Source organism: Coregonus lavaretus (assembly GCF_964263955.1).
Source record: "Coregonus lavaretus genome assembly, contig: HAP1_SCAFFOLD_999, whole genome shotgun sequence".
Taxonomy (NCBI): domain Eukaryota; kingdom Metazoa; phylum Chordata; class Actinopteri; order Salmoniformes; family Salmonidae; genus Coregonus; species Coregonus lavaretus.
Genome location: NW_028157599.1, coordinates 32,575 through 49,785, shown reverse-complemented (window position 1 = coordinate 49,785; position 17,211 = coordinate 32,575). Strand labels below are relative to the sequence as shown.

General features: G+C 41.6%; 3 protein-coding genes across 5 annotated transcripts in view; 1 reads left to right on the top strand and 2 right to left on the bottom strand.

Annotated features, from left to right (window-relative positions):
• Positions 1 to 1,649: 1,649 nt before the first annotated feature.
• Positions 1,650 to 9,627, top strand: LOC311125191 (beta-1,4-galactosyltransferase 1-like). Its single transcript, XM_084199245.1, has 6 exons — positions 1,650 to 2,217; positions 2,995 to 3,230; positions 7,862 to 8,049; positions 8,252 to 8,374; positions 8,746 to 8,850; positions 9,094 to 9,627. Exons 1-6 carry the CDS (start codon positions 1,869 to 1,871, stop codon positions 9,221 to 9,223), a joined length of 1,131 nt encoding a protein of 376 aa, XP_084055371.1. The 5' UTR covers positions 1,650 to 1,868; the 3' UTR covers positions 9,224 to 9,627.
• Positions 9,628 to 9,728: 101 nt separating this feature from the next.
• Positions 9,729 to 12,683, bottom strand: LOC311125194 (uncharacterized protein). Its single transcript, XM_084199247.1, has 2 exons — positions 11,856 to 12,683; positions 9,729 to 11,487 (listed from the first exon to the last, which is right to left on the bottom strand). The coding sequence occupies exons 1-2, from the start codon at positions 11,886 to 11,888 to the stop codon at positions 11,062 to 11,064; spliced, it is 459 nt and encodes a 152-aa protein (XP_084055373.1). The 5' UTR covers positions 11,889 to 12,683; the 3' UTR covers positions 9,729 to 11,061.
• Positions 12,684 to 14,607: 1,924 nt separating this feature from the next.
• The window catches only part of LOC311125200 (phospholipid-transporting ATPase ABCA1-like), a 32,646-nt gene continuing 30,042 nt past the window's right edge, over positions 14,608 to 17,211 (bottom strand). For all 3 annotated transcript variants that reach the window (XM_084199254.1, XM_084199255.1, XM_084199256.1), the window contains exon 45: positions 14,608 to 17,086. In XM_084199254.1, the coding sequence (XP_084055380.1) occupies positions 16,943 to 17,086 (144 nt within the window). In that variant the 3' untranslated portion in view covers positions 14,608 to 16,942. The remainder of the gene's footprint in view (positions 17,087 to 17,211) is intronic.

Here is a 17,211-nt window from a genome sequence, read left to right as displayed (position 1 = left end):
ACAGCCATGCAATCTCCATAGACAAACATTGGCAGTAGAATGGCCTTACTGAAAAGCTCAGTGACTTTTAACATGGCACCGTCATAGGATGCCACCTTTCCAACAAGTCAGTTAGTCAAATTTCTGCCCTGCTAGAGTTGCCCCGGTCAACTGTAAGTGCTGTTATTGTGAAGTGGAAACATCTAGGAGCAGTGGTAGGCCACACAAGCTCACAGAATTGGACCGTCAGGTGCTGAAGTGAGTAGCGCGTAAAAATCTGTCCTCGGTTGCAACACTCACTACCGCGTTCCAAACGGCCTCTGGAAGCAAAATCAGCACGGGAACTGTTCGTCGGTAATTTCATGAAATGGGTTTCCATGGTCGAGCAGCCGCACACAAGCCTAAGATCACCATGCGCAATGCCAAGTGTCGGCTGGAGTGGTGTAAAGCTCGCCGCCATTGGACTCTGGAGCAGTCGAAACGCGTTCTTTGGAGTGATGAATCACACTTCACCATCAGGCAGTCCAACGGACAAATCTGGGTTTGGCAGATGCCAGGAGAATGCTACCTGCCCGAATGCACAGTGCCAACTGTAAAGTTTGGTGGAGGAGGAATAATGGTCTGGGGCTGTTTTTCATGGATCAGGCTAGGCCCCTTAGTTCCAGTGAAGGGAAATCTTAACGCTACAGCATACACTGACATTCTAGACGATTCTGTGCTTCCAACTTTGTGGCAGCAGTTTGGGGAAGGCCCTTCCTGTTTCATCATGACAATGCCCCTGTGCACAAAGCGAGGTCCATACAGAAATGGTTTGCCGAGATCGGTGTGGAAGAACTTGACTGGCCTGCACAGAGCCTTGACCTCAACCCCATCGAACACCTTTGGGATGAATTGGAACTGCGAACCAGGCCTAATCGCCCAACACCAGTGCCCGACCTCACTAATGCTCTTGTGGCTGAATGGAAACAAGTCCCCACAGCAATGTTTCAACATCTAGTGGAAAGCCATCCCAGAAGAGTGGAGGCTGTTGTAGCAGCAAAGGGGGCACCAATTCCATATTAATGCCCATGATTTTGGAATGAGATGTTCGACAAGCAGGTGTCAACATACCTTTGGTCATGTAGTGTATATGTCAAAAAAGATTCTGAGTGACTGAGTCTGTTGACATTGTTGATGGTAGATATATAAACCCTTATCATAAAACATTATAAAGGATTACACGTGCTTATAACAAGAAATAAAGCAGTGTATCCGTCGCCTATGCTGGTATTGATTTTAACGTTTTATTAAATCCAATTATTTTCAAATGTAGGCCTAGCGTCAGAGAAACAAGTAGCCTAGCCCTATATGCAAAAAAAAAAATTATATGCCAAAAAAAATGATAAGGAAAGAAATAGCTTACCTCACAGGCAAACGTCTATGCTTCTCTGGTCCCTCTCCTAGAGTAAATTCAAATTTAAACAAATAACAGCCTAGTGACTTGCAAATTAATAAAGACTATTAGGCAAGTTCTACATAAGGACTATCTTTTGGGCATTTTACTGAATAGTTTGCTAGTGCAGTTGCCTAGCAGGCTATGATTTCCTCGTCATCGCTTTTATTATAGAGGAAGCCACAGGTCCATTAGCTGTCATATTACTGCCATAAAGTGTAGGACACAAAATTCATTCACTCTCAGGAGCCTACGACATCTGATGGTCACGGCCAGCATGCAACCACCACACAGTAGAGGAGGTTGGATAAATATTATCTTACCTTGTCTTTTTGCTTGAAACTATACTGATTTGGGCAAAAAATAAATAGAGTATTTGTAAATAGCTTTTTTATTACCGTTGTTGCGTAAACGGATATGTATTTGTCACTTCGGTTCGGCACTTGACATCCGCATTATGCTCGACTCATCTCTCAACTTTAAGCTGTGGAAGAAAGGCTGCACCTTGGTTGTAGTTTTAGTTGTTATTAATCTCTTACTGGCTTTATTTTATTTCATGGGTTACTCGAATGGGTTGTCACCAAACCAACAAATACAGACACAGACGCGAATTGAAACAGCTTTCATTACCGTGACACTTCCATGGGAAGAAATTGGACACCACGACCTTAATAACAGCGTTGTAACGTTGCAAACTCCGAAGCTTCAGGATATACATTTACCCAATACAACTACTACAACAACTACTACCACTACTACTACTACAACTTTGTTTGAAAAATGTCCTGATCCGTCTCCACATCTTGGTAAGTAGCCAATTATTTGATCAATTAATTTTAAATCCTTCTTTAACCTGTCTCCTCCCCTTTATCAACACTGATTGAAGTGGATTTAACAAGTGACATCAAAAAGGGATCATCACTTTCACCTGGATTCACCTGGTCAGTCTGTCATGGAAAGAGCAGGTGTTCTTAATGTTTTGTATACTGGTACAGTTGCATCAAACATTGTATTATGTAGTTATACATATATTATGTAGTTGTGTATTTCATATTAGGCCTATATTTCCTGCCTTTAACTGAAAGTCAATACGAGGAAAGATCTCTTGATTTATTTAATGTCAAGCTGAGCTGCATTGTGAAGTTTGCTCCCTGTTGCTGAAAATAACTATATGTTCTGTGTTCAGCTCAATCATGGCTCGGGGCAAATACTTTCAGCAGCATAGACCATATTTTTTTGAGGGGATGAGATAACACATATTTCCTCTTAACCCCTGAACTGCCTGTAGCAAAGAGACAAGCATGAGATATCCGTTAAGTCAGCACCATTTCCTGTCAGGGGGTTTCTGTGCATGTGTGTGTGTGTGTGTGTGTGTGTGTGTGTGTGTGTGTGTGTGTGTGTGGAGACTTGTATTTTTTTACATGAGGTCAAAGGCTGCAAACTTCAAAAAGAGAGAGAGAGAGATAGAGCAGGGAGAGATGGAGGTGAAGGCAGAAAGTGAAAAGGAAGTGAATGTGGTAGAGGAACAGGAAGAGGTGTGTGAGAGTTTGTGATCCAACAGATCTGTTTCTCCTGATCTGCAGTGGGGCCTCTCAGGGTTGAGTTCTCTACGCCAGTCAGCTTGGACACAGTGAGGAAGGAGAACCCAGGTCTGCAGGAAGGAGGTCGCTACAAACCACATGACTGTATCGCCCTCCAGAAGGTTGCTCTCATCATCCCCTTCCGCCATCGTGATGAGCACCTCAAGTTCTGGCTGTACTACCTCCATCCCATCCTTCAGCGCCAGCAGCTGGACTATGGCGTCTACGTCATCAATCAGGTAAAGCCAGAGAAACTAGTCTAATCTCTGTGCATTAGACTGGTTTAATCAATTAACTGAACTAGCCTTTCAGAGTCTGTCTGAACAGTGAAAACCCCTCAGTTGTCATACATTTGTTTATTCATGCCTGAAGGTTTCCACACAAGTAACCTCCCATCCCTCATTGCAGATAACAGGAAGAATGTTAGCGTGTCGCAACATCTCCCCCTCTCACAGTTACAAATCATTCCTCAGGGTCTTTAAACCGAGGATGAATCTCAATAGCCTACCCTCGATTCCTTGTGTCCTCTCCTACCATCCTTCACCCTCGCTTCCTACAGAAAATGTAAGAGGGAAGAAAGAAAAGGAAACTAAGATGTACGGAACTACGAAATTATAGATTTGTAAGAAATGTGACGTTTGTGAGAAATGAGACAGAGGGCTAAGAGAGCTCTGAGAGAGACACTCAGAGAGACACTGAAACAGGAGATAGACAGACATAAAGACAGACAAAGCTTGCACTTTCAGCTGTTTCTCCGAGAACAGCTGTTAGAGGGTGGACCGTGGTGGCTGTTACTGCCCCAGGCCCGAACCTCAGCCCCAGCTCAGCCCCATTCCAGCCCACCCGCTCCAGCTCCAGCCCCCAGCTCCAGCCCCCAGCTCTCCAGCCCCAGCTCCACACAAGCCCTGTACTTTAAACACAGACATGGTTCAGCTGTCAGCTGAGGTTTATACTCACTATCTGTAGACCACCAGCTGTCCTGCTGTGTTTCTCATAGATAATCAGAGGTCACAGCCAAGCCACCATGATGAACAAATGGAAGCCTTCTTATAAACAAACGGTTTGCAACATGGAGTGTCTCTATCAAATAACCGTGATGCCTGATGTGATGTCATCAAGTATGAGTTTTAAAGTACAACATGTCTTGCTGTAGGTTGGATAGGGAAAACTCAACATGGTTGAAATACAGCCTCTATTTCCAGATTGTGTGGTAATGCAGGTCCATGTATTCCACAAGAGGCTGCTGAGGGGAGGACGGCTCATAATAATGGCTGGAGTGGGCTAACGGAATGGTATCAAACACATGTGTTTGATGCATTTGATTCCATTCCACTTATTCCGCTCCAGCCATTACCACAAGCATGTCCTCTCCAATTAAGGTGCCACCAACCTCCTGTGATGTATTCCTGTTGGACGGTTTCTCCCGTGGGCAAACGTTTGTTAGTTTAAGTCAACAGATTGAGTCATTGTTAAAGGATTTGTGAACAGGTTATTGTCCGGTAAACAGGTTAGAAACCAGATATGGCAGTGTGAGAGCCCATCCTACACTACTGGAAGAGAAAAGGGTCAATGGCTCGCTATAGAACTGCAAAGCCCCCTTAATTTTAACTGTGTATGATGCTCCTATACAAATGTTCTGCATGATAATAATCGTCCAATGATCCATTCTCACCAGCTGAAGTTGTTTGACTGCATACCGCTGACAGCCTCTCCCTTTCTTTTTATTATCCCCTCTTTCCTCCACACCTTTCTACCTTTACACCTTTCTACCACATCCATCACCTCAATAAACTCTCTGCCTTTCCTAACCTGTAATGATAAAGAGGCAGAGGATTCCTTATTTTTTCTCCCATAGGTAAAAAAAGAAAAGAATAATACAACAATTAAAGGGGCAATCCACAGTTGAAACAATAACAAAGCGGACACCCTGCCTCTGTTTTGGTAAAAAGCTAAGGGATGGGCCTGGAGAAATGTAACCACTCTTAAATTCATAGACGGAGCTATTGATGCAAAGACTGATCATCCAAGATATCAGCATTATAGTTCTAAGCATATTTTCAGGCTATACAGTGTTTGTTTACATTTACAATGTTTACAAACATTGGAGTAAAAGCAGCTTATATTTTGGGTTCTGATGGGGTACGACAGTTGAACTAAGTTCATAAGCATTTATAAGTTATATTCTTCAATAATCAATGCGTATATATCATTCATTTATAAGTCTAAAATTGGATGTAGCAACTGCAGATTGCCCCTTTAAAGCATGATCCAAATAGGTTTTGGATTCTTATGAAAATGGTCAGGTACAGTAGTTTGCAGGATATAGTAGGTATCTCTAATTACGAAGATCAAACAAAAGCAACTGATTAAAGCAATTGTACAGGAGACAGCGTGCTTTTTTAGCACGGCTGTGCTGCGGTCATAGGTATGAGGCTGATCCGAGTACCGTAGAGCAGCACAGCCAGGTTAAAAAAGTTGTTTAGCACAACCTCAAGTGTACAATTGCTTTTTCTACAACAGGTTACCAATAAATGTATTCATAGGCTACTATTTAATCCCTCCACGAAAATATAGGCCTAGTCCCGACACAAATCTATGGTTGCTAGCCAAGCCGGCTGGTCGTTCATTCTATCGGTTAGGTTGCCAGAGCCGTGACCCAGTCGTGAAGTCTTTTTGTTCTATATCTATGGACCCGTCGTTCTAAATGTTCCAGCTGGCAACGCACTTATCCCTTGCTTGCTAGCTAGCCAACTATGGCTAGCACAGTCATGTCAAACAGTGCAGCCAGAATAACAGCAAAGTAGCTGTATTTGCGTTTGTTTAAGCTGTTTTCTATTTACATTTATTTGGATACATCCATAACAATGATCTAATGATGCACGATTTTACCTGGCATAGAAAATGTGCTCTCTCGTCAGGACATTGCTCAGAGGAGCTAGCCAACTACACAGCAACACAATCACTACAAACTGAAGCTGGAAAGACCGAAAACTAGCTGCATTTCATTTTGTTTGATTCATGATTTCGACGGGCTGAGAAAATATGTTTGTCTCGTCCTGACACGTTAATCCTCAATGGGACAGTGGACATAGAATTTCAATATTGAAACAATGTTGCAAATTTCGGAGAGACAGACAGAGATAATGTCTAGATGGTTTTTAAATTGGAAATCAAGTTAATGAATTGCCTGGCTGGGCTGATGGGCCAGTGGATGCGCAGTAATTTCTCTGATGGAACAGAAAACAAGATGCCCATTTTTGCGTTAAAGGCTTACCCGTGCTAAACAGGTTATTTAGTATGGTTTAGAACGCGTCTCAACCAATCACAAAGCTTGTTTTGACCAACCCATTTTTTTAACGTTTTTTAAAAGTATGGCTTAGAATGCGTCTCAACCAATCACAATGCTTGTTTTGACCAACCTGTTGTAGAATTGTAACATTAGATAAAAAAATAAAAATAAAGCAATATTATTTCATTTTTGTAGTGTATTTGGATGACAGAATCACCACTTATGCCCTAACTGTCAGCTGATGACTACCACGCATTGATAGTGTAGAGGAATGAGGTGTGTCCTTATATGACTTCTACAGGTGCTTCCTGTTCTTGTGATAACTTAGGCAGCACTTGAAACCAAAATCGTAGATAACTTTTCTGCTCTCTCTATAACTGGCCTTTATGCTACATTATGTCTGCTCTCTCTCTCTCTCTCTCTCTCTCTCTCTCTCTCTCTCTCTCTCTCTCTCTCTCTCTCTCTCTCTCTCTCTCTCTCTCTCTCTCTCTCTCTCTCTCTCGCTTTCTCTCTCTCTCTGTATGTATTTATCACTGTCTCTCTGTCTCTGTCTTTCTCTTTACCTCTCTCTCTGTGTCTCTCACTCTGACATAATAACGACTACTAACTCTGTTTCCACTCTCCTAGCACTGCATGTCTGCAACCAATCACATCTCAGCTAAAGTATGGTTGGGTTCTTCCAATGCTCAGTGGCTTTTCTTCTATTTCTGCTTTCTTCTTCTGAGGTAACTAAGAGCTACTGTATGTTGTTTACTCTATGGTTCTCTAAGATGAAGTCCCTTGGTTTTTCTATTTAGGGTATTGCATGATGGTTATGAAAATATTGTTTACTTTCCTCATATGAGATAAGGACAAAACCTGTCTGGGACTCCTAGGGGCGGTTTTGCAGACACACATTAAGCGTAGTCCTAGACTAAATAGCTTTTTAGTCCAGGATTAGGCTTAATCTGTGTTCAAGGAGCAGGCCCCTATTGACTGTCTTTTAGAAAGTGGTGTGTTGACCTGAAATAATTTGTAATTGAAAAAAGTAGTGAGTGTGGATCTTCCTCTTTTTTCTAGTACTTTGCTCATATGCTAATGACAATGTGAAAGTAGCTGGGTGTGTGGGAAACAGAACTGGCTGGAATGTAATGTTGCAGCTCAGTATATCTTCAGGCTGTCAGTGACTTAGAAAACTGGTCTGCTTGGTTCTCAGTAAATCTTTAAATAGTTTACCCAACAATGGAAGATCTGATGGCTAAGTGACAGCTAAGGGGAAAAAAAGTACTTTCTATGCCTGTGGTGGTTGTCCCACCTAGCTATCTTAGCTATCTTAAGATGAATGCACTAACTGTAAATTGCTCTGGATAAGAGCATCTGCCAAATGACTAAAATGTAAATGTAAAATGTAAGAGTACACCAACTTGAAATACATTTGCATATACTGGAACTTTTTTGACACTTGTTACAATTTGCATATAGCTGTACTTTTTTGATGAATTAAAAATGTTCTAAGGACAAATTTTATTAAATTATAAGTTAATAGTTGGCAAATAATTTAGCGTACCCATGTTTTGAAAATTACTGTAATTTCTTCATTAGGATGGAGAGAACACGTTCAACAGGGCCAAGCTGATGAACATTGGCTATGCTGAGGCCCTGAAAGAGTATGACTACGACTGCTTTGTGTTCAGTGACGTGGACATCATCCCCATGGATGACCGCAACACCTACAAATGCTTCAGCCAGCCCAGACACCTGTCTGTCTCCATGGACAAGTTTGGCTTCAGGTACAGCACAAAACTCAACCAACAACTTCTTTGTAATGCATCATCACTATTTTGATTAATTGGGACTCTTCCTCTTCCTCAATTCATACATAGCTAGAAGAGTAATAAAGAAAGATATCTAGTTATGCTTAGCCTACCCTTTTCATTACATGGCTATGGTATGGGCCAGATGAGAAATATTGTGTCTTTGTCTCGTCCATAGGTTGCCCTATAATCAGTACTTTGGTGGTGTCTCAGCGTTAAGTAAGGAACAGTTCCTGAAAATCAACGGCTTTCCCAACAACTACTGGGGCTGGGGTGGTGAAGATGATGACATTTTCAAGAGGCAAGACAGTGCATTCCAATCCAAACAGACTTTTAAAGCATTACAGATTAGCCTATATTAAAGGCAGACTTGGAAAGATGATAGCATCACTTTATAATGTTTTACCAATGTATTGTATAATATTCATGCAAAACACAATATATCCACCAGGGTGTTAGGATCAGTCATTTCAGGAAGTAAACTGAAATGGCAGTTCTTTTTTCAATGATTTTTCAATAAACTGAAAAGGAGAAGCTATTTAAAAGGTTTTCACATTTTGTTACTCTAAACACTTCCTGAATTGAATTAGAATTGACCCCAACCCTGAATTCCACAGTATTTCCAACTTGTATGAAAATTCCCATCATAATAATAAACTCTGATTTCCACAGGGTGAGCTCCAGAGGAATGTCCATCTCTCGTCCGGATGGCGAGGTCGGAAAATGCCGGATGATCCGTCACGAAAGAGACATACTGAACGACCCAAATCCTCAGAGGTAAAGCTTTAGATTAGAACAACCACATTCACCAGGTTCCCCACAATGTTGTATCTTTAAAATAAGAATTTAGATTTTAAGGGGAAAGTTTTTATTTCTTAATGATAGTATCAGCATCGATACTCTGCCATCACAGCCAAGAAAATATTGGCTATTGTATGGCCCCAGAATTTACATATCAGTGCATCCCTAATATCTTCATATGAGGATAGTATACTGATAATCGTTTCCTTTGCATCGCAGGTTTGACAGAATACAACGCACGAGTATGACGATGAATACCGATGGTGTCAACTCTCTCAAGTACGAAGTCGTCAAAGTGGAAAAGGATGCTCTGTTCACGAAAATCACAGTAGATGTGGGGAAACCTTAGTGAAAGTGGATAAATGTTAGTAGTTATTTTGCACATCACTTATCACAAGGTGGTGGGCAGAGAAAGCACAGCGGAACCATGGAATACAATACTGAGAATGCTCTGAATTCTCCAGAACACGTGCCTTTATTGTGCAAACAAATGGACAGCATTTGGATAAATAGGATGGCCCAACAAGACCTTATAAATATCAGAGAGAATCAAAATGTTTGGTCAACATGTTTGTCTTCTAACGGCAGTACAAAAGGGAGAGTGCGTGGGGAAGTGTATGGACGAATAAGTTCATTTGCTCATCATTAGTAATGAGTTGCCTTTGTGTAATTCTGTAAGGGAGAACTACTTGATTTAAATGTGTATATAAGTTTTATAAATATGTATATAGTTAATACATCTTTTATATATTGTTTCTTTCGTCTTTCATTTTTGGGGAGATATTTGAGATGATTATGGTTTAATATATTTTTGCGGAAATGTTTCCCATGTTTGAAACTGTGTGAAAGGTCTTAATCACGATCTAAAAGCAACTATTGGTTTGGTTACTTATACATGTTTCCACAAACGTCAGTTGATACACTCGTTTGCTGGCATTCTGTACATTCACTACCTGTTACATAATCACTTCCATGCTTCTTTACATTCAAAACCTATTCAGTACCTGTTACATGATCACTTCCATGCTTCTTTACATTCAAAACCTATTCAGTACCTGTTACATGATCACTTCCATGCTTTTTTACATTCAAAACCTATTCAGTACCTGTTACATGATCACTTCCATGCTTCTTTACATTCAAAACCTATTCAGTACCTGTTACATGATCACTTCCATGCTTCTTTACATTCAAAACCTATTCAGTACCTTTTACATGATCACTTCCATGCTTCTTTACATTCAAAACCTATTCAGTACCTGTTACATGAACGATCACGTCCTTATTTCTACAATGCGGACACAAATCAGTCAGGAACAAACGTACGACCTACCATCACGATGGTGATGTATGGTCAGTCTCTGCCCATTTGGTTTATCTTAAACGTGTAGAAATACTGGTTGGGTGAACAGAATACTGTGGACCCAACCTGTCACTTTATTTAATGTGACTGAAAGCAAAAGCCTGCTGCCTGCTGCTGTTTAGTCAATAGAACAGTTATTAAATGAAGAAAATGTTTTACATTTGAATTATTCAAATGAGGGCTGTCAAACGATTAAAATAATTAAATCGCATAACATTCTGTAGTTAATCGGGATTAATTGCTATTTTTTTTATTGGCTCAACCTTGGTGCTAAATAAAGAGTTTTCCATTTTAAAAAAAAGCAGTGTATTGAGTTATAGGCATGTAGGGACTGAAACACAAAACATATCCTGATCAGAATGTTTTTAATGGCATATTCACCATAAACAAGTTAAGCAATACAAAAGTCCTGTAACTTACCAATGCTCCCAGTAGGCCTACTCCCTCATACATTTTCTTGAAGTTCTCACACACACACACACACACACACACACACACTGTTAAAGCTTCAGCCATTCCAAATTATTATTCTCCTAATTCCTGATTGGAGGGTTGGCTATAAGCAAAAATAACTGTCTCTATGGCTACAAGGAACAAAGAGCATAAACCTGTCCAACAATGTCATGAATTCCACAGAACATAAACCTGTGACCATACACTTCAGTCGTCCTCCTATTTTTTTTTTCACTGAGCCAGTTGCTAAGACAAACAAGCCTGTTTACATTTTCAGATGATAAAGCTGCTCTCTTCATCTGTACCATATGCTCAGAGAGTGAAAACAACCTCTCACAAGGTACTGATGTGGCAGGCGTTGCCAGGTACCTTCATGCAATGCAGGCCAGCCTGGTGTGTGCCCCTGCCTGCTGTGACCACCACTGTAGTGGACAGTCCTCCATGTTGATGCTGGGCTCTGCTTTGTAACACTCCACCACATTTTTAATGGACTCCTCCTCTTCATCAGACTCAGAAGCACTCAACAAGAGGGCAGCTTTCTTTGGTGGCTCTGACTCTGTTGCTTTATCAGGTTGCTGTGCAGGCCTCTCTTCCTTCAGTGAGATGCTGACCAAAGCCCACACCTCACCCCTCTCAGGTCTGGGAAGGCACTTCAGGTGCTTCAACCTTGGGTCGAGTGCTGTGGCGATCTTCAGCCATGTGAGGTTGGTGTTTTCCTTGCGTTTCTCCAGGTCTGTTGTGATTGTCGGCTTGAATCTTACCACGTTGGCAGGGTCATCATCGGAGCTCTCCATCACCTGAAAGAGATGCACAAAGCAGGCAACACCACTGAGCAGGAAATGTACTTCTCTCCTGCTAGAAGTTCAGTCAAGTACCTGCAGCAGACGATATTCAAAATCACTAGAGTCAATTATGAGAGACTTGTTATACACAGACACATACTCTCTCTCTCACACACACACACACACACACACTTTACTCTCTCTCTCACACACACACACTTTACTCTCTCTCTCTCTCACACGCTTTATATTCTCTCTCTCACACACACACTTTACACACCCTCACACACACACACACTTTACACTCTTTCTATCACACACACTTTACAAACATACACACACAATCGTATTATAACACTAATAGTATGATAAAAGAAGATTACCTGCAGTTTCTCCAGTTCTGCTGTGGTTGGCATGGCGATGTTCGTTTTCTGTTGGGCCAGAGAATCTCTCAGTGGTTGTTGGTTTCTGTGGATACGCTTGACCCTTTCCAGAGTGGAATTCCATCTTGTTGTGACATCTTGTGCGAGTGACTCCTTATTTTGCAACTTGCTGTTGTCCTAGCTCTGCAGCGTTTGGTGGGCTGTGTTTGAAATCACCAACAATTTTTCGGCATGTTACTAGGGCATTGTCGAACCCGCTATTCTGTAGGGACACTGTGATGGGCCTTTGGAGACTGTGCGTGGTGCAGGGCAGGTGTTCAAAAGGCAGATGTTTCGCAGCTGCAATCATGTTCTGTGATGGGACTTTGGAGTCTGTGCAAAGTGTGGTAACTTTGTTTTCAATGTTCCAGTGCTTTGCTACATGCATTAAATCCTCGTCGCACGTTTCAGAATAGTGCCTCTCTTCTGTCTTCATTACCGCCAGAGCGTGGAATGCAGTTTCCAGTTTTCATCGATGTGGTGCGCAGTAACCCCAAAGTAGTTGTGGTTACTCGCCGAAGTCCAGTGGTCTCCAGTGAGAGTAACAGCCGTTTCAACTTCTCCGCTTTCGTAGCCCTCTCGCTTTCATACAGTTGTGTATTATTGTAACGACGGTGGCTCTCGAGGGTCAGCCATACGTTGAGTCATTCGATACGAACCGAATGGAATCAAAAGACTTCGTCCTCCACAATGTGGACTGGCCGGCAAGTTGTAGCTACCCACTTGGCTATTGCTTGTGCCATTTAAAAGACCCTTACTAGCACTCTCCATCATTAAGTCATACAAGTAGCTAGCGTGTCGGCTGCCGGGGCTTGAATTTGAACTATGGGTGGTTCAGGGGGTCAAACTAATGCGTAAATGCTTTAATGGCGTCAAACAAAATGCATAACTTTGACATTGAATGCATCTTACTTTATTCTCCAGTTGGGCTATTGAATACATTAATTTATGAGAATTATAATTATTGGAATACATGTTTTTTAGAATTTATTTAATTTCAAGTCTCCAATTGGGGACTCCAAAAAGTGACTACAGACCTAGCTCTGTTCTTGATTTTCGTCCTGTTACAAGGAGTAACGAATGATAATTTGTGGTTAGTCAAATCATTTGTAGAAACACTAGTGAATCATTAGTCCCCCCCCCCCCCCCCCCCCTTGCTGTGGGAGCTGACGTGTATAATGTTGAGTCATCAGCGTACACACTGGCTTTACTCAAGGCTAGTGGTAGGTCTTTAGTAAAAATAGAGGTATTCCTAACTCTACCTGGTTTACGTTAGAGGCAAGCATTTAAGAACACCCTCTGTGTTCTGTTAGATAGGTAACTCTCAATCCACAATATGGCAGAGGATGTAAAGCCATAACACATACATTTTTTCAGTAGCAGATCGATAATGTCAAAAGCTGCACCGAAGTCTAACAAAACAGTGATAATCTGCTGTATCTAATCACCAGTTTGTGATACAAAAATCATTTTTGTATCTCAAGTTTACCTTTCCTTTAGTCAGCACCTCTAAATATTTTGGGTGTGCGTCAACTCATGCTTTTCATTAGACGATGATCTGCTTGTGGAATACCCTGCCTTACATTGTGGAATACCCTGCCTTACATCTTCTCCTATCAATCACGCGTCATAGATTGCATCAGGTAGGTAGGTAGCAGCGGAGAGGAGGAGGAAGAGAGAGGCCCAACTCGACGGACAGTCTGTTTCCCTCCAGCAGGTGGTGTTTTCGTTATGTTTCGCCCAACAAGCAAGGTGTTTTTGTATGGAGGTCAATGAGTGTCGAATTTGGTCAACAAAAAAATGAATGGCTTATTTGCTACGTGAGGTTTATTTGATCGAATAGAAGTTTCGTAATGCTTAAGTTGCTACGAGTGTACTGATATAAGTAGGACAGGTGTCATCCCGGCAACTTTGAGAAAAAACTATATATATGGGCTCGAGATGGCTATGCATATTCATGAAATTAGGCTAGCGTCATAGAGTATCTCTCTATTGAATACAGACGGTTGACGTCAACAACCCTCATCGAATATTTAAACAAATATTACAATAATGAGATGTATCCACCAAATCCAAAGAAAGGATAGGCGACACGCTTTGTGGACGACTCCCACTGTTAGAGCGGAGAGACATGTCTCGTCAGTATATCCATAATAGTTGGTAGCAGAAACTTTCCGGTAAGCTCAGGTGAAAGTTGACATTTAAACATTTACGTCATTTAGCTGACGCTCTTATCCAGAGCGACTTAAATTATTATTTTCATACTGGCCCCCCGTGGGAAACGAACCCACAACCCTGGCGTTGCAAACACCATGCTCTATCAAGTGAGCTACCTCCCTGCCTGCCATTCCCTCCCCTACCCTGGACCAATTGTGCGCCGCCACATATGTCTCCCGGTTGCGGCCGGATACAGCAGAGCCTGGATTCGAACCAGGATCTCTAGTGGCACAGCTAGCACTGCGATGCAGTGCCTTAGACCACTGCGCCACTCGGGAGACACAGTACTTATTTAAACAGCAGAAATGGTACCGCCTGTTGTTAACATGAAGTTGTTTGACTTGAATTATTGTGCTGTAGAAATAAGGGCAACTATAAGTGATGTATTTTAGAAAGGATTTGGAAAACAGTTTTTTACCTTAAAGTTATCTAGAGTTGATTACGATGAAGACAAGATAATAGTGGTAGATTTGAAGAAAGCAGACAAACTACTGTCTTCAAAATGTATCAATTTTTATTCATGTAAATAAGTACTGTACACAACAAATAACAGACACAAACAGCCTTTTTAATACTTGAAATGTAAACAAATAATATTCAACAAAATAAAATAACTACCATGGTACTGTAGGACACTTTTTTTCTTCAAAATTGTTTTCTTTCTTTTTTGTCATGGAATAAACAAAATGCATTGTAGTTTCAGGTGTATCATCTGAAATCTGTGGGTATTCCAGTGTAAATCCTGTACTGTGTAGATTACATTGAAAACGTATATAAAGTGCTATGAGGCATCCACATCACTCCCCATCCTGACCAATGAGCAGATAGGGGTCTTTGTACGATCAGCTATTCTGTCCGAATTGATGTCGTATTCAGCGTAACGTAACCAAACAGTGGCACTTTATTGGTCTGGTCCCTCTCAATTTGACTGGTGTTCGACTGTTGCCTTTTATCATGTTTGTTTGGCCCTAAGTTTGTATGTTAATATGGCAGACTGCTGGTGTAACTATGGCGGAAGTGTTGTGTGTCAGTAAATACACCAGGAGTTCGAGAAGAGGGGGTGTACATTTGGGGTTAAGGTCAGGAATAATAATGCACAATAGACACGCACAAGAAGGACCTTGGCAACGGCACGGAAAGTACAACGATGATTGAATTGTTTGCGAGCACCATGTGAGACCCAGCCTACATGTCTAGCCGCGTTTTATACATTCTAGCCGTTCCATCCTTCACCTTCAGCACGTGTCCTTTCCTGCTCAAGCGCAAAACTCCAAAGATGGTGGCTGAACGACAGGAAGTCGGCTGTTCCAAGGAAAAAAGACAAGTAAAAGTGTACAAATAAGCCGCCCGCCCCCTGACTCAACCTCAACACAACGTTGACTCAACATTTTGGCACTGATGACAGTGTTACTGAACGACACATATCCAGATATATCTTCATTATAGAATAGATATATCAACGTCTGCTCTCCTGTCACTGTTTACCTGTGACTTCACAATACATATATCTAAAAATGAAGATTGTAAAAAATGGAATACCCCGTCACATTTCTCTCAAGTGGTCACGTTATTAGCAATACTGTTTTTTACAACAGAATCTTGAGGCCTGCCGGGGAAAAACCCCAGTAGGTTGTCCAACAACAGCCCATCTCTTTAGTCCATTATGCCTGTCTTAGAGGGCTCATGCTTTGGCACACATACCGTAGAGGTTCTATCTACACTATGTGGTCCATCGGAAAGCATGAAATATAGCTCCATCGTCACAGTCACAAATGTCAGAAGGATGATTGTTAGCTAATAAACAACGACCTTTGTCGTTATTAGACTGCACATTCACGTACAGAGGTACATAAGTTGACCCCTCTTTGCCATAGGTAAAGTACAGTACATTTAAAGCAGTTATCTGACAAAAAGGTCTCTCTGACATCCCTTCAGGGTTCTAAAGAAGCTCCAGTCTTTGTGCTTTGTCATTCCAGAACATTCCATGGCCTCTCTTTTGGAGTGTTAACATCTATCTCCACCATGATTGGCAGGCACTGTGCTGGACGTCATGACAACAACGACAAAACATTAATATTTTTTTTAAAATACAACAAATTCCATTAGGTTCCATTTTTTCAGATGCAAAACTAAATTGATCAATATCCTGTATTTAAAATGTCTTTCATTTGGAATTGGACTATCGTTGAAATTGATTCTTATTCTTCCAGTTCATAAAAAAAATGTGGTTCTCATGGTAACGAAGAGAGGGAGAGAAAATAGACCCTGAATCAAAATGGCTGTCGGTTGGCAGTGAGTGAGTTGATTGGAACTTCTTGTTTATACATTGTCGAGCGTGTCGCTGATCCTTGTCGAGCGAGCACACAGAACCTGTGTGCTCTTCATGCTCTGCCTGGGGTACAACTCTGAAGTATATTCCAAGTCTTTTACTCTTTTCAATCTAGCTAGCGAGGGGCACAAGGCTGTTCCTCGTAGAACACTTCATGGGATTTTATCATCTTTCTTTCTTTGCATTGATTTGCATTGAGTTTCAGTGTTGAACTTTTGCCGCTCGTTCTCGCGTCGCCCTACAAAGAACGCTAACGCTGGGCAGTCCACTGAGAAATCATTAAAAAAAAAACACTACAATAAAGTAGAAAACCCTCCTCTCCAGAAGGACCCGTCTACAGGGGCCTCAGCAGTTCATCCGGGAGAGGGATAGGAACAGACACAGGGTTCGTCCAAAATGGCACCCTATACCCTACATAGTGCACTTCTTTTGACCAGGGCTCTGGTCGAAAGCTGCGCACTATGTAGGGAATAGGGTTCCATTTACGGGAGCAACCTTGGATTCACACACAGCTCTCCCTGGCCTTCTCGTCTGTGAGGAAAGACTTGAGCTGAGTAATGTCCACTGCCACCGCGTCTCTCTTGTGCATTGAAATGTCTTTTAAGTGGTCCTCGTCACTTTGGTCCTTGGCGAAATTGACAAATACCTGAAAATAAGAGAACAGACATAGACCAGATGAATCAGTGTGCTATGCAAGCAACGTTTGTTACATTTTTATTGTTCTCTTTTGTTCTGGCAATGAAACACTAATTTAATCTAAACCTATATAAG